This window comes from Elgaria multicarinata, chromosome 16 (assembly GCF_023053635.1).
Source record: "Elgaria multicarinata webbii isolate HBS135686 ecotype San Diego chromosome 16, rElgMul1.1.pri, whole genome shotgun sequence".
Taxonomy (NCBI): Eukaryota; Metazoa; Chordata; class Lepidosauria; order Squamata; family Anguidae; genus Elgaria; species Elgaria multicarinata.
The window spans coordinates 1,112,086-1,133,109 of record NC_086186.1 but is presented as its reverse complement, the minus strand read 5'-3'; the positions used below and the strand labels follow the sequence as shown (position 1 = coordinate 1,133,109).

At 42.5% G+C, this 21,024-nt stretch overlaps 1 protein-coding gene across 1 annotated transcript in view; it reads right to left on the bottom strand.

The window, feature by feature from the left end:
* LOC134409716 (golgin subfamily A member 6-like protein 24) overlaps nt 1-21,024 on the bottom strand; it is a 42,368-nt gene that overhangs the window by 20,733 nt on the left and 611 nt on the right. The window contains exons 2-4 of the mRNA XM_063142605.1: nt 11,741-11,886; nt 10,430-10,739; nt 9,787-9,884 (exon numbers count right to left, since the gene is read on the bottom strand). Coding sequence (XP_062998675.1) covers nt 9,787-9,884; nt 10,430-10,739; nt 11,741-11,871 — 539 coding nt within the window. The 5' untranslated portion in view covers nt 11,872-11,886. The remainder of the gene's footprint in view (nt 1-9,786; nt 9,885-10,429; nt 10,740-11,740; nt 11,887-21,024) is intronic.

Here is a 21,024-nt window from a genome sequence, read left to right as displayed (position 1 = left end):
GTAGGAGGGAAGGGGTTGGGGTAAGGGGGTGGGGGTTTGTTGTATGGAGTTTGTGTTTTTATGTAAGTAAATTTGAGTTGCAGAGCACAAGGGATCAGAAGAGACTTCAAAAGGGTGAATATGGATAAAAAGATAAAAGTATCAACACTCAATGTTAAAGGTTTGGGGGCAGTTGTGAAAAGGAGGAGAATAGAACAAATGTTTAATAAAGAAGGATCGGATATTATAATGGTCCAAGAAACACACCAACGCTCCGAGAATTCGAATATGATAAAATTAAAGTGGTCAGCCTATTATGAAAAGTCATTAGGGACATCAAAAAAAAATGGAGTGGCCACTTTGATCTCAAAAAAAAGTGGGTTTATATTAGAAGAAACAAAAAAGGATGATAATGGCAGATATCTTATGTTAAAAGGTAAAATTGAAGGAAAGGTATATACGCTAATTAATGTGTATGCCCCAAATGAGAGACATAGAGAGTTTTTTATAAAGTTATTTAAAGAAATAGAAGAATTCAAGGAGGGGTATGTTATATTAGCTGGGGACTTTAATATGGTTATGGATAATAGATGGGACAGGTCAAATCCCACTAATGTTGAAAAGAGGAATAATATAACTATATTGAATAAACTAGTAAAAGAAAATGATTATTTAGATTCGTGGCGTTTACTCAATGGGATTAAGCCTGGATTCTCATATTTTCCCCCAGTTCATCATACATACTCCAGGATAGATTATATATTTGTCTCAAAAGATTTTGCAACGAAGATTTGTAAAATGGAAATGGGGGTAATAAAAGTAACTGATCATGCCTTGTTAAGTTTAGAATTTACAGTCAAGAAGAATTATAAAGAGGCATATAGATGGAAGTTGAATACAAAAATATTGAAATATAATAAAGTGGTAGAGAAAATTCAGAAGGAATTGTCGGAGTCATGGGAAATTAATGAAAAGGGAGGAACAGCTGGGTCAGTCGTTTGGGACACCATGAAGGCTGTAGTAAGAGGAATTTGTATTAGAGAGACGTGTAGCTTAAAAAGACAACAACGTGCAGAGCAGGAAAAGTTAGAGATAGAAATTAGAAATCTGGAGGAAGAATATTGGCAAGGTAAAAATAAATATAAATTAGTAGAAATACAAGCTAAGAAGAAACAATTAGAAAATTTAAATATAGAGGAGGTTCAAAAGAATTTAATTTACATGAAAAGGGAATATTTCAAAAACAGTAATAAGAATTCTAGGTTGCTTGCCAGACTCACACAAAAAGAAAAAGGGAGGAATGGGATAGAAGCATTGAAGGATAATCGAGGGAATTATTGTCACATAATGAAAGATAAAATAAAAATTTTCCAGGAATTTTATCAGGAACTATATAAGGGTAAAGAAACTCAACAAGAAAAGGTGGAGGAATATATTGGAAGGTTTATAAAGAATGGAATAAAACCAGAATATAAAGAGCTAATGGAGAAGGTAATAACTCAAAGAGAAGTTGAAGATGTCATTGATAATTTGAAAGTTGGTAAATCACCGGGAGCAGATGGTTTAGGACCAGAATATTATAAGGTCTTCAAAGAATTTTTAGTTCCAAAGTTACTGAAACTTTATAATATGATATTATTAGGAGAGAAGATACCTGAATCATGGGAACACTCATTGATAATTCTAATTCCAAAACCAGATAAAGACCTGACTAGTCCTGATTCTTACAGACCTATCTCGTTAATAAATCAGGATGCCAAAATGTTCTCATCTATTATGGCTAAACGGTTAAATAAATTTATATCAGAATACATAGGAGAAGATCAATGTGGGTTTGTGGCAGGAAGGCAGATGCATAATCTAGTGGGAAGAGTTTTAAATGTAATAAATGTAATAAAAAAATCAAATATCAAGGCAGGAATTATGGCATTGGATATTTTTAAGGCCTTTGATTGTGTGAGCTGGCAGGCATTAAAGATTATTGTAGATAAATTGGGATTTGGAAATAAATTTAAAAACATAATAGAACAGTTATATTCCCAAAATACAGCTGTAGTGGTGGTAAATGATGGACTCACTGAAAAGATACGACTAGCCAGAGGTACAAGACAAGGATGTCCGCTCTCGCCGGTCCTGTTTGTAATGGTTATGGAAGTATTGGCGAAGGCACTAAGGGAGGATGAAGAGTTAGAAGGAATTGGAGAGGTAAGGGAAATAAAGGTAAACATGTTTGCGGATGATACTTCATTGACCATTAAGAACCCAATAAGAAAAATAGAAAGAATTAAATATCAGTTGAGGGAATTTGAAGAAATTACAGGGTTAAGAATAAATTGGTCTAAATCAGAGATGATGTTGTTTAATTATACTAAGAAGGAAGAAAAGGAATGGGAACATAAGGGAATAGAAATGAGAGTTAAGGAAGAGATTAAATATTTGGGAATTAAAATTACAAAAAATTTAGAGAATCTTGAAAAGGAGAATTTAACGAGGTTAAAGAAAGAGGTATTAGAGAAATTGGAGAAATATAAAAGATTAAATTTATCTTGGTTTGGAAGAATAGCCTTAATAAAAATGAAGATATTAGCTAAAATTAATTTTGTGTTTAGGATGTTACCAGTAAAAATATCAGAAACTGAGATAAAAAGTTGGCAAAATATTATTAATAAATATTGTAATGGAGAAAAGAGAGCAAGAGTGAATAAAAATAATTGGTATCTAAGCCAAAAAAAGGGTGGATTGGGTCTCCCAAATATAAAATTATACTACGCAGCAAATAGATTAAGACATATTGTAGAAGCAATTATAGGAGTAGGAGATTTATATTGGATGGAAGAAAAAACTATAAGTAACGTAGAGATGAGCTTGGACAATGTCTTTTTTAAAGATGGAGGGAGAAAGTGGGTTGGAAGTATAGATAATCCACTCCTGAGGACTCAATGGGAAATTTGGAGTAAATTTAAAGGGAAGCTGCTTCCGAGCAACTCTCCCTTAGCACCGATAATAATAATAAAGATAACTCTTTAACAATTAATAACTTTAAATCCAAAGTGATGGTCTTCAGTAAGAGGAAGATTAAATTGACCTGGACTATAGGGGGGAAGAGAATCTCCCAGGTTGATTCCTATAAATACCTGGGGATTTGGTTTCGGGAAACCCTAAACTGGGGCACCCATGTTAAGCATGTAAAGACCAAGGCCGAGCAGGCAGCTGGTGCGCTTGCTCGGTTTCACTACACAAAGGGTGGGAAATTTCTACCAGCAACCATTCGGGTTTTTCGGGCCAAAGTGGTGTCCCAGACTCTGTTTGGGTCACCAATCTGGCTACCTTATTACAAAGGATCTTTTGAAAGTATCCAACACCTCTTTCTAAGGTTAATATTTGGGGCCCCAAAATGTGTTTCTGGTGCGGTTTTAAATTTGGAAGCAGGACTTAATTCGCTTAATTGTCTAGCGTGGACCTACACTATATACTTTTGGCTTCGTTGCCACTTAGCCACTACTTCCAATTCTCTACTCTCACTGATTCCGCTGGACACTGGTAAATCCCGCTGGGCAAAAATGATTGAAGAAAAAATCTGCACTATCGGGCTCTCGCCTCCTCATCTGCTAGTAATGGACCTAGCAAAGGCTAAATCGATTGTTAAACAGCGATTAGCGGATATTGACTGGCAGGAACTACAGGGAGCTGCCTGTGGCCCATGCTCCCCATACTCATTAGGCCTAACTAGATACACTAATAAAGATGGTCCTCCATATTTATGCTGGTTGACTATTCCCAAGTATAGGAGGGCTTTTACCTTGGCGAGATTTAATGCCCTTCCTTCCAGGTTGATGGAAGGTAGATTTAAAAAAATTCCTTTATGCAAAAGATGCTGCCCTTTTAACGAAACTGAAGTAGAAACCATTACCCATGTCCTTTTTTTTGTAGCTTCTATGACGATAACAGAAAAGAGCTTATACATCCTATTATACAGGCTTTGCCTGGCCGCTCCCCAGAGGCCCTGATGGTTAGCCTCCTCCAGGGCCAAAATAAATCAATTACTATACAGGTTGCCAAGTTTCTGAATCTGGCCATTCTCGTCAGACCACATATGATTGCTTGAATTTTCCTCCTATGTTCTGTTCAAGATCTAATGTTAATACATGTCCCATCCTTGCTCTGATCTTACTCCATTTTACCCTTGATTTTTATGTATTAAAATGTATTACTAATGATATGTTTTATTTTTAGGTTATCTTATTGACCTTTTGCTTGAAATAACTGTACATTTCTTTTTCTGGTCTATTGACTGTAAATAAAGGATTGATTGATTGATTGATTGATTGGGGTGTAACGCCACAGTTACCAATAAAAATTTCAGAATTAGAGATAAAAAGTTGGCAAAATATTATAAACAAATTTTGTAACGGAGATAAGAAAGCGAGGGTAAATAAAAATAAATGGTATTTAAGCCAAAAAAAGGGAGGAATGGGTCTCCCAAATATAAAACTATACTATGTAGCAAATAGGTTAAGACATATTGTAGAAGCAATTATAGGAGTAGGAGATTTAGATTGGATGGAGGATAAAATTACAAGTAACGTAGAGATGAGCTTGGACAATGTCTTTTTTAAAGATGGAGGGAGAAAGTGGGTTGGAAGTATAGATAATCCACTCCTGAGGACTCAATGGGAAATTTGGAGTAAATTTAAAGGGAAGCTGCTTCCGAGCAACTCTCCCTTAGCACCGATAATAATGTTAAAGAATTTCCCAGAGGATCTGAAGGGTAGATTATGTAAAATATTAAAAGAGAAAAGCAAAATGAAACTAAAGGATTGGTTAAGAGATATAAAAACAAGAGAGGATATGGAAAAATTGTTAAAGGAGAAAAAATTATCTTGGTTAGAATATGGTCATTTAGAACAATGGAATAAAAAGTGGATTAAAGATAATAGAGTTTGTAGAAAGATGACGAAGTTTGAAGAGTTAATAGTAAATAAGGAAAAAGGTAAAGGAGGTAGTATAGTTTTAAAAGGGTTAATGAGTGAAATATATAAAATATTGTTAGAAAAGGAGTTTAGAGAGAACTCAGAGAAAATGGTATGGGAGTCAGATTTGAAGGTACAAATAGGGCGACAGAGATGGGAGGGACTATGGAAACAGAGAGTGTTGAGAAGTTTATCAGTGAGAATAAAGGAGAACTATTTTAAAATTTTATGGAGGTGGTACCTAACCCCGATTAGATTGAATAAGATAAATGATCAGCATTCAGTAAATTGTTGGAGAGGTTGTGGGGAAAAAGGAACGTATTTACATATGTGGTGGCAATGCAAATATGTACAAAGATTATGGAAGATGGTGTTTTCAGAAATTGAAAAAATAGTGGGAATGAAAATAGAACAAACACCAAAGATTGCATTGCTGTCACTATTTGAAGATATAAAGTGTGGAAAAGAAACTATAGAGCTGATATCGAGTTTGCTGGTTGCAGCACGATTGATGGTAGCTAGGAACTGGAAGATTCAAGGGGAATATTCTATTGAAGAATGGTACAAAGAAGTATGGGATATAGCCATTAATGATAAACTGACATGTAATATTAAGTGGAGAAAAGGCGTAACTAAAATAAATGAGTTTGAAGGAATCTGGAAACAGTTCCTAATATTTATGTTTACTAAGGGAAGTGGGAAACCGCCAGCAGAAGAAACGATCAGATTTTGGACTCAGGAATAGATCCCGAGGTGGGGGGTGCACTTTTATGTTAAGAATGATTATGTTGTAGTATGATAATGTATAGGTAATACTTATTCAACATATATGTACTCAACATTTATTCAATATGTATGTAGCAGTTGTTTGATGTTTCTTTTTTTATTATTATTACTATTGTAATGTTGTATGTTTATATAGTGTAGAAAACAAATAAAATTATTTTAAAAAAAAGAGTTATCTGAAAATGTATTGAGCGTATCACAATTAACTGAGCAGAATGTTGTTGTTAAATTCTCGAAGTTCAAATGTGAATTGATAAAAAACAACAAAGTGATTTTGTATGCTAAAAAGATAAATGGGCTGTTTCTATTATCATACTGGAAAGAAAAAGAGGAGGATGATAGTCAGTGTTGTGAGGTTAAAACTTTGAAATCAAAGTCAAATGCTCAATTACATGATAATTGTATTCACTCTTATTCACTTGTATTCACTGTTTGGTCATTTAAATTTTAAAGTGGTATCCAAAATGCAGCCTATAGTAGAAGGGATGAAACTGAAAAGTTGTAAGTACCACATGAAATGCGTATCCTGTGCAAAGCATAAGGTTAAGCAAGTCCCTAAGGGAAAAATGACAAATAGAAAGGCTGAAAAACTATTTCAGATTGTTCATGGAGATCTTGTTGGACCTCTTAAGGTTTCCAGAGGAGGAGCAAAAAATTTTATGGTCCTCATAGATCAATATACGAGATACTCTTTTGTATATATGCTTCAGAAGAAAAATGAGGCCTTTGAAAAGTTTAAATCATTTTGTGCTTGGATTAATAATAAGCATAATACCCAGGTCACCTGTTTTTCACTGATAGAGGTGGAGAATTCTGCTCTGCAGAATTTGAAAGTTTTCTTTCACAGCAGGGGATAGAGCATATGATTGCCACCCCACGTTCTCCATGGCAAAACGGTTTGTGTGAGAGAATGAACCAAACCCTGTTGCAGGGGTTAAAAACACTTCTGCACGATGCCAACTTAGGAGATGAGTTCTGGGCGGAGGCACTGAACTGTTTTAACTATGTGCGTAATAGAAGCATAAGTTCAGTAATAGAGTGCACTCCTTATCAAAAATTGTACAACAAAAAACCTTCTGTGAGTCATTTTAAGATTTTTGGATCTGACATGTGGGTGCATACACCACAAAGTCAGAAGTTACAAGAAAAAGGTCAACATGGAATATTTCTTGGTTATGAAAAAGGGTCATATAGAGTGCTAATGACAAATACTCAAAATATAAGATTAACAAGAAGTGTTGAGTATAATGTTAATTGGGAACGAGTTGGAATTTTCCAATCCACTCCTGTTGACGAAAGTGAAACAGAAAGTAATGATAGTGGTGATAGTGATGAAAGTGGGGATAGCAGTAATGAAAGGGGCAGTTTAAAACAGAAGAATCAGGGAGTGATGCAGAAGATAAAAAACCATTGCATACTATGGACACAGTGGAAAAGGATAGTGATGCTGATAGTTCTAAGGATGAGCATGTTGTAGTGCGTAAGTCAGAATGTTCTACCAAAGGTATACCTCCTGTGAGATACTCTGATGAATTTGTTGGTAGAGCCATTTATGAACCTCAAAGTTATAAAGATGTACAGAAATTGTCTGAAGAAAATGCTAAACCTTGGCTTCAAGCTATACAAACTGAATTAAACTCGTCAGATAAGAACAAAACCTGGAGGTTGGTTAAAAAACAACCTTTCATGGAACTTCTTGACAGCAGGTGGATTTTTAAAGTAAAAACTGATCAATTTGGAAAAATAGTACACCACAAGGCAAGGTTAGTTGCTTGTGGTTTCGCCCAAATACACTTGGAAAGCTATGAAGCGAATAGCACGATATTTAAAGGGCACTTTGAACTACAGGTTGAAGTTCACAAAGGACTGCACTGGAGGTTTAGAAATTCATGCTGATGCTAGTTTTGGAGATGATATAAATGATAGAAAAAGTACATCTGGAGTTTGTTACATGTTAAATCACAGTTTATTCGACTGGTCCTGTAAAAAACAGTCTACAGTTTCGTTAAGTTCTTGTGAAGCAGAACTGAATGCATTTAACTATGCCATTGTAAACATTGAATGGTTATTACAATTGTTAAAGGATGCTGAGATTGATGTACCAAAACCTGTTATTATTTATCAAGACAATCAATCAAGTATTTCTATCTTAAAAACTGATAGTTGTAAGCAAAGAACTAAATATTTGCAAATCAAATTGTGTCATGCAAAAGAATGTATAAGAAATGGTTTATTGCAAGTTCAATATTTAGCTGGAAAAGACATTCCTGCAGATTTGTTGTCTAAACCGATAAGTAAGGAACAACATCAGAAGTTGACAAAATACTTACAATTGTATTAAATGAAGTAATTACTGTATCGGTGTACACAAAAAGCAGGGGGATGTCAGGTTTTCCTGTTAACCTTAACAGTAATTAAGGCAGATTATTGGCAAAGACTTGCAAGCTCAGCACACCTGTTGGTGATTGAGTGAAGGGAGTATAAGGCTCACTCTTTCACAGCAATATGCAGTCAGCCAGTGGAGGTTTGAGGGTATGGCGTAAGCTGCTGCCGCTGCCAGAGAAAGGAGTATGCTGTATTGATGCAAGGCCAACTTTTGTCAACGAGATCCGTAAAGCTGTTATGCTTACTTTGATTTATGGTGAGACAATTGCTTTGTTATAATTTGCTGCTACAAGCCTGGTTGTTTTGTTTGAAAGACTTCTCTAAATAAACTGCATTGAAGATTCAAAACTCACGCTTGCATTTATCTGCTGTGGAGGAATTTGTACAAACTACTTATTTCCCCCAACACCCCCCAGACATGCTAACTGACCTGTGTGTGTGTGTGTATGGGGGGGGGAATACTGGAAAATGTGTGGTTGAGAGGGGAGTCAGCAAGGCGGCGTACATAATCCTCCTCCTTTCCATTTAATTTTTACGACAACCCTGTGAGGTAGGTTAGGCTGAGAGTCTGTGACTGCCCGAAAGTGAGCTTCCGTGGCCGAGTGAGGACTAGAACCCGGATCTCCCGACTCTCATACTGACGCTCTCGCCACTGCACCACTCTGGAATCCACCACATATTTTGCTGCCATCTCACTTATTTGCTTTACTTTCAAGCAGCCCATAAGTGGAGGAAAGCAGCGTGTGCACTTTCTCCAGGGAGCAGAACCACTCCCTCACATCGGGCGTCCAGAGAGAGGCACCCTAACCCCACACCCCCAAATGCTGCCCCCCCAAATCTCACTCTTGTTCTTCAAGACGCCCAGCTCACATCAGCCTCCCTCCTTGGGGTCCCCTTCCAAGCTCTGTTTACTCTCGTTGTACACACTCAAGAGAGAGAAATCTTAACCATTTCCCAACCATTTGCTCCCATTCAGGAAACACCCTGTGCCAATTAACCAGTAATCTGCCTAACAAAAGAAATGGCCCAGCGGCCTGGCCAGCAGCCATAGGAATGCAATAACCAAATTCAATGTTGAAATTTCCAGTAATTGCCCTACTAAGGCTTACCAGAGGAAAGGGTGGCCCTTGGAAGTCTGTAGCAGCAAAACAACAAAGACACTTGCGGCACTTTGAAGACAACCACGTACAGGCTACTTAGGCATTGTGGACACTGTCCGCTTCATCGGATGCATGAAGTGTGAATCGCACATGGGCAGATTTATAAACAAGTCTTGGGGGCCAGGAAATGTACACTGTCTTGCCAGAGAGATGCAAAAAACGTGGACAGTGGCAACACCGACATCATTGCTGTGGCGAGCCGAATAATGAAAGAAAACCCCTTTGTCCATATTCAGACCACAAGAAATGGAGCTGAAATTCTTGGTGAATTGTATTCCAGCCATTTGACTTTCCCTCGTGTCTTCAAGAAGGCCCCCCCAAGTAAAGTCATTGGCAGAGGTCAGGTTCGCACGTTCCCCAAAGCCTCTCAAATGCAATGCCTGCTTGTGCCTGGCGTTGGACAGGCTGGGATGGCGGGGCGGCCAAGGGAAGCCCCTTGTGGGCCATTCCGCCAACAGGTCTCCCCAGATGGTCCAGCCCTGGTCTGTCACAGGAGCCTCACTTACGTATCACGTAGGTCTCCTTTCTGCTTCCTCTCCTCCGAGCGATTCGTTTCCAGCCATTTCTTCTCCTTTTCTAGGTGAGCGAAAGAGCTCTTCATCTGCTGTGGGAAAGGGAAAGGATCAGAGGAGGTTTCAGAAGCAAACTGTGAATTAACTCCAACTTGCGTAAAACGAAGGAGGCATCAGGTTGAGAATGGATTTATCCCACCAAGGAGCAGAGCGTCACTGCTGCCCTAGTAGGTACCCAAGGGGGGTGTTGGCTGCGGCGGCAGCAGCCCACACGCTACACTTCACAGGTCTTGGGCGGCTCCAGGTTTCGGAGGGGTCCTGCATGCAAGAATGCCTGAGTGAGCCTCCCTTCCCCCCGCCATGGTCACCGGCCGCTCGTGCTCCTCCTCAGTCTCAGCAGGACAGCCACTTGCTTGCTTGACAGGCAGGGAGCCAGGCGGCTGTGGCGTTCTCCTCCTCCTCCTCCTCCTCCTCCTCCTCCTCCTCCTCGCCACGGCCGCTGCCCGGGCCAGAGCGAGAGGCTGGCCACCACGCAGGAGGCAAGGGGAAAGAAGAGGAGCAGCACGTCCAGGGGGCTCTCGTCCGTCGGCCCCTGGTGGGGTGCGGCCTTGACACCGCCAGCCCCAGTCCACGTTACCTTCTGCTTAAGGGAGAGCAGCTCAAACTGCATCAGGTTGAGTTCCAACTCCAGATTCCGCTCTCTGTGCTCTTCCGATGGCCCTTGAGGCGCACGCCTCGCTTCTCTGTGGCTGGACTTTCTCTGTGTCTCTCCTGGCAAGGATGCACACAGGTCCAGCACTGAGCCGCTCCGCACCCTTCCAGCCACGTGCCATGTGGGGCTGTGCTCTCCTGCGTCACCGCTTGGGAGGGGAGATAGAGAATGCCTCCTTCTGAGGGCCAAGCTGTTGGGATGTTGCCCGCCATATTCTGTGCCGTTTGTTAACCCCCTGCCAAGGATAAGGACATCATGGGGCTGCTCACACAATACGTTAATCCACACAGCGGCTGAGCGTGCGCTGCTGTTGAACTGGGGTTAGCGTGTTGTCTGAACCCGGGATGCTTTCTGCACAATGGTTTGTGTGGCTTGATAACCACCTTGAACAACTCGACAGCAAACCACTGGCTCCCAAGGTGGCTTGTTCAAGAAAAATAATGTGGGTTAATTGCAGTCATTGCTTCATATTCTAAAAAAGAATTTTGAAGACAGAACCTCAGTCCTGCTTTACAGGCAATTCAGGCAGTCAGAGGTGTCGCAGCAATGGTTTTGCCCCCTTTCACATCCACTAGATGGCTTTGTGCCCTTTGGGAGATTATGGCCCGAACACACTTGAGGGAGACAAAGATGGATCCCAGATTACATTGGGGTCTACTTGCAAAGGTCTCGTCACTGGCATTCTGAAACAGTGGGTTCCCAGGCCTTTTGGGGTCAGTGAGCACATTTGGAATTCAGAGAGAGTGTCATGGGCGCTCTCACAAAACGGGCATCACAGTGGACAGTCCCAGGAGACAAACCGGCAGGTCTAAAAGAAAAGGGACGTTGCCCAAGAACTTAAGTCCAAAGCTTCAAAATGCAAAACCACGCTATGGAACCCAAGTACAGATGGTACTGAAGGACGGAACCTCACTTTGCAGAAGCCTGACTTGTTTTGATTTGATGGCCTCCTTCTTGCAATTATGGAAACCCCTACTGCCTGTGCCATGCTACTGTTGGTGCTCCGATGGCAGGAACGTTAAAAAGTAAAAATGGGGTGTCGTGTGGAGTATTGGGGGAGACTTTGGATCCATCGGATCTAGAGCCTGCCCCTTTCCTCAACACCCCCACCCAGAATGGGGGGATGCAGCTGACGTAGTGATTTTCCTACTATGGGATGTTTCAGTGGGGCTTACTTCTGAGTAGACACACATTGGATTCTGCTCTAAAGCTTGCCATGGAGTAAGCCAAACTTACATGTTGCTGGTGTGGGTTCCTCGCTGCGGACTCAAGGACGTGACTCTTGGAGGATGCCTGGAGCAAAGGAATCCCCTATTATAGCCTCTCAGTGGGCTTCTTGAACTGCTGAGGTCCAGGGATGTCCGCATTCCTTTGACAACGAACTGATCCAGAGGAAAGGAAGAAGAAGAAAAGAAAGAAGGAAGGAAGGAAGGAAAGAGATGAGTAACAAATTCTGCGCTGAAAATTCTGAACTGCAAATGTCAGTAAATGGGCTTTCTCCTAAATTATGAGAAGTTGTGGAGGTGTCTGTCCTATGGGGCTTTATGAAAGTGTACACATTCGCTCAGTTAGCACACAACAACACCTGAGTTGTTTAAACCAGGGCTGCATAGTGCCAAGCGAGCACGCCGCTCACCATATGCTCGCCACTGAGGCATTGCATCCAGTTTCTCAAACAACCCAGGAATACCTCATTCCTGGCTTGTTTTTATTTAATGATTTTTATTGTTTCAAACATCACATACATAACACAAAATCATTACATAAAATACAGGCAAAAATACAAAAATAAAATATACACGAAAATACAATTAAAAAACACTTAAGATTAAGGTATACTTTCGGCTTTCTTCATATCAGAAATGTGAACTATCTTATAGAATCATAGAATCATAGAATAGCAGAGTTGGAAGGGGCCTACGAAGACATCGAGCCCAACCCCCTGCTCAATGCAGGAATCCACCCTAAAGCATCCCTGACAGATGGTTGTCCAGCTGCCTCTTGAAGGCTTCTAGTGTGGGAGAGCCCACAACCTCACCAGGCAACTAATTCCATTGTCATACTGCTCTAACAGTCAAGAAGTTTTTCCTGATGTCCATCTGGAATCTGGCTTCCTTTAACTTGAGCCCGTTATTCCGTGTCCTGCACTCTGGGAGGATTGAGAAAAGATCCTGGCCCTCCTCTGTGTGACAACCTTTTAAGAATTTGAAGAGTGCTCTCATGTCTCCCCTCAATCTTCTCTTCTCCAGGCTAAACATGCCCAGTTCTTTCAGTCTCTCTTCATAGGGCTTTGTTTCCAGACCCCTGATCATCCTGGTTGCCCTCCTCTGAACACGCTCCACCTTGTCTGCGTCCTTCTTGAAGTGTGGAGCCCAGAACTGGACGCAATACTCTAGATGAGGCCTAACCAGGGCCGAATAGAGAGGAACCAGTACGTCACATGATTTGGAAGCTCTACTTCTATTAATGCAGCCCAAAATAGCATTTGCCTTTCTTGCAGCCATATCGCACTGTTGGCTCATATTCAGCTTGCGATCTACAACAATTCCAAGATCCTTCTCGCTTGTAGTATTGCTGAGCCAAGTATCCCACATCTTGTAACCGAGCCTTTGGTTTCTATTTCCTAAATGTAGAACTTGGCATTTATCTCTATTAAATTTCATTCTGTTGTTTTCAGCCCAGCACTCCAGCCTATCAAGATCACTTTGAAGTTTGTTTCTGTCTTCCAGGGTATTAGCTATCCCACCCAATTTTGTGTCATCTGCAAATTTGGTAAGTGTTCCCTGCACCTCCTCGTCCAAATCATTAATAAAAATGTTGAAGAGCACTGGGCCCAGGACTGAGCCCTGCGGTACCCCACTCGTTGCCTCTCCCCAGTTTGAGAAGGTTCCATTGATAAGCACTCTTTGAGTCCGATTCTGTAGTCAACTGTGAATCCACCTAATAGTTGTTCCATCTAGCCCACTTTTAGCTAGTTTGTTAATAAAAATATCATGGGGCACTTTGTCAAAAGCTTTGCTGAAGTCAAGATATATGACATCCACAGCATTCCCACAGTCCACAAGGGAGGTTACCCGATCAAAAAATGAGATCAAATTAGTCTGACAGGACTTGTTCCTGACAAATCCATGTTGGCTTCTAGTGATCACTGCATTGATTTCATGGTGTTTACAGATTGACTTCTTTATAATCTGCTCCAGAATTTTCCCAGGGATGGATGTCAGACTGACTGGTCTGTAGTTCCCAGGTTCCTCCTTTTTGCCCTTTTTGAAGATAGGGACAACGTTAGCCCTCCTCCAGTCGTCCGGCACCTCACCTGTCTTCCATGATTTTGCAAAGATAATAGACAAAGGTTCTGAGAGTTCTTCCACTAGCTTCTCTCGTTCCTTAATTACGTTTAACACAATAATCGAATTCACTTCTTTCTTCTATCTTAGCTATATCGCATACATTGAATCCACAGACAAATACATCATTTCTCTCTGTTTCTTGCAAAAATTCTATCAAAGGTTTCCATTCAGATATAAACGTAGATGTTGACCTTTCTCTCATTATCGATGTGAGTTTTGCCATCTCTGCCAGTTCCAGCATCGTCAACATCCATTCATTCGTTATTGGTGTTGTTTTGTTCTTCCATTTTTGTGCATACAACCCTCTCGCTGCCCTTGTCATATACTGTCCCCCCCTTTCTCTTTTAGCTGTTTGTCCATTAGTCCCAGTAGGAAAGCTTCCGGTTTTATTTGTATATCACAAATTTGTATTTTATTTGTATATTTTTGAATTAAAGATTGTATTTGAATCCAAAATGCTTTGGCTTTTTCTACAAGTCCACCAAAGATGGTAAAAGGTTCCTCCTCCTCCTCCTCCTCCTCCTCCTCCTCATTTCCAATAGTTTCCTGAGACACCCTGACTTTACAGGAGATATATACCATCTGTACATTATCTTATAGAAATTCACTTGTCTTGAACATAATGTAAATTTTAAACCCTTTCTCCACATATTCTCCCACTGTTCCATTGAGATGTTGTATCCAAAGTTTTGAGCCCATTTTATCATACAATATTTTACCTGCTCATCCTCCGTCTCATACTTTAATAAAAGTTTATATAACTTTGAATTAACACGCTCATCATTTGTACATTTCAAATTCAGATTTTAATTGCGCAAACCCACAATTATTTTTGTCTATTTTAAACTTTTCCATAATTTGTACATAAGAAAACCATTGACATGTATAACCTTCTTTCAGCAGTTCCTCCCTTGATTTTAACTTATATTCATCTTGTGACATTTCTAATACATTATTATATGTCAACCATTTATGCATATTTGTGAATTCCCTTCTATGAATAGCCTCCTGTGCTGATATCCAAAGCGGTATTTTCTGACAGAACCTTGGGCTGTAGCTAGACCTAAGGTTTATCCCAGGATCATCCCAGGTTCGCCCCTGCCTGAGTGCTGGATGCCTTGTGTGGCACTTAGATGAACAGGTTTGACCCCAGGACAATCCTGGGATAAACCTTAGGTCTAGCTACGGCCTTGGTTTATATTTATTCCATATTCTTAAAACAGCACGTCTCACATAATGATTGTTAAATTCTACGTTAACCTTAGCTTTATCGTACCACAAGTAGCCATGCCATCTAAATCTCAATTCATGTCCTTCCAGTTCCAGCAGTCTTTTGTTTTTCAACACCCAATCTTTCATCCACACTAGGCAGCAGGCAGAGAAATACACTTTGAGGTCTGGTAGACCCAGCCCTCCTCTTTCTTTTGCATCCTGCAATATTTTAATTTTTAACTCTTGGGTTTTATTGTTGTTGTTGTTGTTTTTTGCTTGCTGTATAAATTTAGATTCCTGTCTTGTTTGATACAACATCCAAACCTGGCACTTTGGGTTGTTGGGGGAGAAACAACCCAGAGTTTGGATCCATGGCTTGTTGTTGGGTTCAAACTTTGGATTGTTTGTCCCTCAACAATCCAGAGTGCCATTCAGATGTCGCGTCAAACAATCCAGGAACAGGATGTGATGAAAGCAATGCAACGCGGAAGTGGCAAGAGCACAGCCAGCCTTATGCTGGCTCACAGCCCCGAGAATTCATGGTTTAAATATGCCATGGTTTGTTGGGGTCAAGCCATGAATTGCTATTACATGTGAATCTGGTTAATGTATTGCTTGGTTAGGGTTGGGGAAGCACGGCTCCCCAGGCAGGAACCGGGGCCTCAGTGAAGCTGAGAGTGACAGACAGTCTGGGCCACCCACCGGGATGGCCTGCATCAATCCTTTTGAGGGTACCATATGGATGGCAGAAGATCTTACTGCTCTTGCTACCTTTGAACATATATCCTACAGCCATCAATGTCATCTGGATGCTTACTTAGATAGATGGTGTGTTATGTTTTATATGAAATAGTGTTGAATTTTTCCTCTTTGTTTTAATAAATGTTTTGTGAACCATTATCGTTAACGCATATGGTTTGATTTCACATTCTTTCCTCCTCCCCCTTTCATTACTCTTCCCCCTCCCCTTTTGTTTTTGTTCGTTCAATTGCAAATAAAAACTGTATAAAGTTGCTGGGGGAAACCCAACACATCTGAACGGCACCACGTTGGAGAAGGGCTGGTTTGAATAAACATTCCAGCCTGAAGCGGCCAAAGCCCAGCGGAAGCCTTGGCTCCCTCTCTTACCTTTGGCGGGAGGAGCACTTTTGGAGTCGGAGCCCTGCTTGCACTGCTTCTCTCCAGCTCTGCAGCAGAAAAGGATTGAGAGGCCGTCAAGCTTTTGCTAGCACTTTCCGTGTCCCTTGCTGTGCAGACCTGAAGCCTCCGTTTCCACAGAGCCGTGTTGGAAACTTTGCCTGCCAGCTCTGTACCGGGAAGACAAACCTGTACATCCACCCCACTTCTGGAGTAACATTTAGGAAGCTGAACCGCCACGGATCGAGCCCTTGTCGCTTCTGGCCCGTCACGTGATCCAGAATTGGAACCTTTACAGATGCAGCTTCGCAGCAGAGAGAACCAACGGCAGAATCCAGTGAAGGGGTTGGATCTGAAGTACCTTTCAGCAAGAAGAGCAAAAAGTACAGGGACCATAAGGGGAGACCTCATAAACGTGTTCTCCCCAGTTTATAAAACATTCTGGAATCTCATGACCCCGAGGAAATCCACTTGGCTTTTTGTCCTACAGTGGTATCAGATTTATTTATTTATTTATTTATTTATTACATTTTTATACCGCCCAATAGCCGAAGCTCTCTGGGCGGTTCACAGATCCAGCGGGGAAGTGGTAATTTTTGAAATGCCTTCAAGACAGACCCCGTAGGGGTTACATGGAGCGTTGGGAGGGTTCTGGATTCTGTGTCAGATGGATTCTTCTCTGGAATCTGAGGTTTGTCTTACCAAAAATACATTTTTAAAAAGTCACAACGTTCTTGTAAATGTTACCTTTTTGTTTGGAATTGCACCACTGCCCAAGGCACAATTGTGGCTTCCAAAGTAATTTTTAAAATACTTCACAGAACAATGAATGGGCGTTTTGTTTGTTTATTCTCCCCATCCACATTCATATATACACAAGAGCGGAAATTGTGGAGATTTTTTTTTTAAAATGATGATTATGCGGGCGCACGGACATAATCCATTGCTGATATCTCAAAATCCACAATTGCTGCTAGAATTCAAACAGATGTAACAGAAGGAAGAATGGAATGTCAGAACAAAAGAGGTGTGGGAAAATCCACATATACCTAATTGACTGCACCTTTCCTTCCAAAGACAATATCATCCGCTACCAGCCCCTCTCTGGCCCATTGAGTGACTTCTAGAAGGTCCTACAATCGGAGAACAAATGTGTTGGAGCATAAACTACTTCAGAGGTCAGATGCTTGGAGCAAGTGAGCCAAGCGACATGGGAAGTCATTTCCAATAACGTGACTAGAACTCTGGGTGTTGTCCGGACGTACCTCCCCAGAAACTGCACCGTAACCATCGATCCCAAAGTCAGACAGAAAGAAAGAGCGAGCCTTGAGCCTTCCGAATTGGGTCTGTTGGCTTCTGGAGGCACCAACGTTCCTCCGTTCCCTGTGCCAAGTAACAAAAGGGAGCTGCTGCTGTGGAAACTGTGGCCAGCAACAAACCTCCCGGTGCTTTCTTCCTGCCTCTCAGTGAACGGGCCATTGTGAAACACGATCAAACACGGTCAAACAGGGAAGGGCAGCCACAGGTAGGAAAGAGGGAAGCAGGCACCAGACAGTGCACACTTTTCTGGGTCCAATACAGCTCCATGCATTTCCAAACTTTTGCAGATGAAAATAACTATGCAAACTTCATACATGGCCTCTCCTAGCAGGGATGCACCCATTATGTACTTAAATAACAGGTAGCTGTGTTGATCCATTAGCATAGGGAGTTGACACATCTTGGGTCCCAATTCAGTCGTCTGCCTGGGGTCCCCAGGTGGCTTCACCCTGACTGGCCTCAAATGTCATGATAAGCCATGATGGCTTATTTAACCCACTGTTGGTTATTGTGCCATCTGTCAGGAGGTTTTTTATACTGGCTTATTGGGCCAGTATAACCCACTGTTATAATCCACAGTCTGCAGAGTGGGTTATTTAACCCATCATGGGTTCTCTGGGTGGTCTACAGAGTTGCTTGTCCAAAGCGGTCAAAACTGCTGCCGCCGCTGTCCCCCAGCCAGCCGCTCTTTATTTCCATGATCTGCCTAGCAACTGATTCCGCTCACAGCTCTACCCCACCCCACCACTTCCCCCTGGAGTGCAACCTCCCCATGTGTCAAACACCATCTCGGGTGGGTGCGTGGGCAGCGGTTGCTGCATAGGGTCGCCATTTTGCGTGCCTCCCTGCCACTGGATGTTTTGCATGGAGTTTTGTCCTGCTCCTGCAAACTTCCATGGAGTTATAGCCACCCCACCCCCCAGTTTTGGCAAAAAGGGGCTTTCGCTCACGTGGCTTTGTAAGTGTGCAGAGCTTCCAATGGGCCTCGTGTGCCTCCCTGCCAGGGGAGGCTGTGTGTGAGAAGTTTGGTCCCAGCCGTGCAAACTTCCAAGGGTTTATTTGTGCCGCCCCCTTTTTGGTGCACTCCTGGGTTTCACTCCTTTGGGTGTGATCTTGCAAGGTTTTGATGGTGCATCAGGTGACTCCTGACTAAGGGAGGCTGTGCATGAAATTTATTCCTGATCCTGCAAACTTCCAAGGACTTATTTGTGCGGGGTTTTCGCTTCTGTGTGCAATTGCATGGGATTTTGTTGATGCATTGGGTGCCTCTCGACTAGGGGGTGGGGGCTGTGCATGGCGTTTGGTCCTAATCCTGCATACTTTAGAGCCATCTCCCCCTTGTTGGAGGGAGATGCTGGAAGCGCTGAATCAACTTCTCCCCTGGGATCTCGTGGAAGGTTAAAACTGGCTGATGCAATGTTGTCAATGGATGAGAGCGTCACTGCTGGGGTGGAGGACTGCAGCAGGCCAGGGGGCAGAGGGATGACTCAGATCACACACAGTGGCTTGTTTGTCTGATCGTGTGTGTGTGTGTGGTAACAGTAGCTTAATTTCAAAATAAGCTACGATTAGTAGCTTATTCACCCATCATGGCTTCAAGTGACATGCAACCACAGCGCCTGATGACCAATTTTTGGGTTGTTTCCTGGCTTTCGCACAGTTCTTCTCCTGTCCTTAGTTTGTAGGCCAGTGTGGTGTAGTGGCTAGAATGCTGAGTTGGGAGATCCGGGTTCTAATCCCCATTTGGTAATGGAAGTTCACTGGGTGACTTTGGGCCAGTCACAGACTGTCAGCCCAACCTACCTCACAGGGTGGTTGGTGTGAGGATAAAATGAAGAGGAAGAGGAGGATTATGTGTGTCACCTTGAGATTCTTGGAGGAAAAAAGGCGGGATATAAATGCAATAATAAATTGTTGCCTTGGACATTTCGTTGTGTTGAATGGGATTTACTCCTAGGTAAAAAGTGCTCAGGATTGCCCCTCTGGGATCCAGTCATGGACCTCCCATGTCACATTTTTTATTTATTTATTTATTTATTTATTTATTACATTTTTATACCGCCCAATAGCCGAAGCTCTCTGGGCGGTTCACAAAAATTAAAATCATCATAATCAATAAATAAAATCATCATTTATTTATCATTATTATATTTATTTAAATATCATTTTATCCTGCCTTTTAGGCCCTCATAAGGCAGCCTACAAAATAATAAATTAGGATGAAAACGTGAGTACAACAAGTATGAAAGCAATCCATGAAACTAGGGGGAACTCCTGCACTTTTAAAAGACTGCCTCAGCATGGCTACATCTCCATAAAAGTTTGTAATGGTTGTGCTCCTCTCGCAGTACACAAATAGTTTTTAACCCTATGTATTTTCTCTTTTTGCTACTGTGTGGGGTGTGCATGTGAGAGTTGTTTTAAAAGCACTGCAATACAGGGGAGCTGGCAACTTACTCATCTCTGTGTTTAAAAGTTAGCAGGCATAAATTCAACAGGCAAAACCTTTTTCATGGCTGCATCTCTACTTGCTTATGGGGCACTGAACAAATGAAGCTGCATTATACTGAGTCAGACCTATAGACCATCCTGCCCAAGGCTGGTCTTTGCTGTTAAGGGAACTCTAGAGCAAAACTGCCCCATCCCCAAAATATGCTATTTTGGGCTGCATTAATAGAAGTATAGCTTCCAAATCGCACAAGGTCCTGGTTAGGCCTCATCTAGAGTATTGTGTCCAGTTCTGGGCACCACACTTCAAGAAGGACGCAGACAAGCTGGAGCGTGTTCAGAGGAGGGCAACCAGGATGATCAGGGGTCTGGAAACAAAGCCCTATGAAGAGAGACTGAAAGAACTGGGCATGTTTACCCTGGAGAAGAGGAGATTGAGGGGAGACATGATAGCACTCTTCAAATACTTAAAAGGTTGTCACACAGAGGAGGGCCAGGATCTCTTCTCGATCCTCCCAGAGTGCAGGACACGGAATAACGGGCTCAAGTGACAGGAAGCCAGGTTTCGGCTGGACATCAGGAAAAACTTCCTGACGATTAGAGCAGTACGGCAATGGGACCCATGACCCAGGGAGTTGGTGGGCTCTCCCAACCTAGGGAGGCCTTCAAGAGGCAGCAGGGCAGCGCTCTGTCAAGGGATGCTTTGCGGCGGGCTCCTGCACGGAGCGGAGCAGGGGGTTGGACTGGATGGCCTCGTGGGCCCCTTCCAGCTCTCCGCTTCTAGCATTCAGCCTTCGCTTCACCCTTCCGCAAGCCCACGGCGCGGCCACACTCGGGGCCACAGCGCACAGTTCCGGCCTCCGGCCCTGACGGGGGTGTGGTGGCGCTGGAAAACGGGCCGCCCAGGGGCTGGAGCGTCTTTCGCCCCGCCACCCCCCGGAGGGGAGCCCGGATGGCTTCGCGGCGGGCGGGCAGGCGAGGAGGGCCACGGGCCCGGCATCGCCGCAACGGCCACGGGGGGCCCAGAGGCAGGGCCCCCTCTCGTCCCGTCCC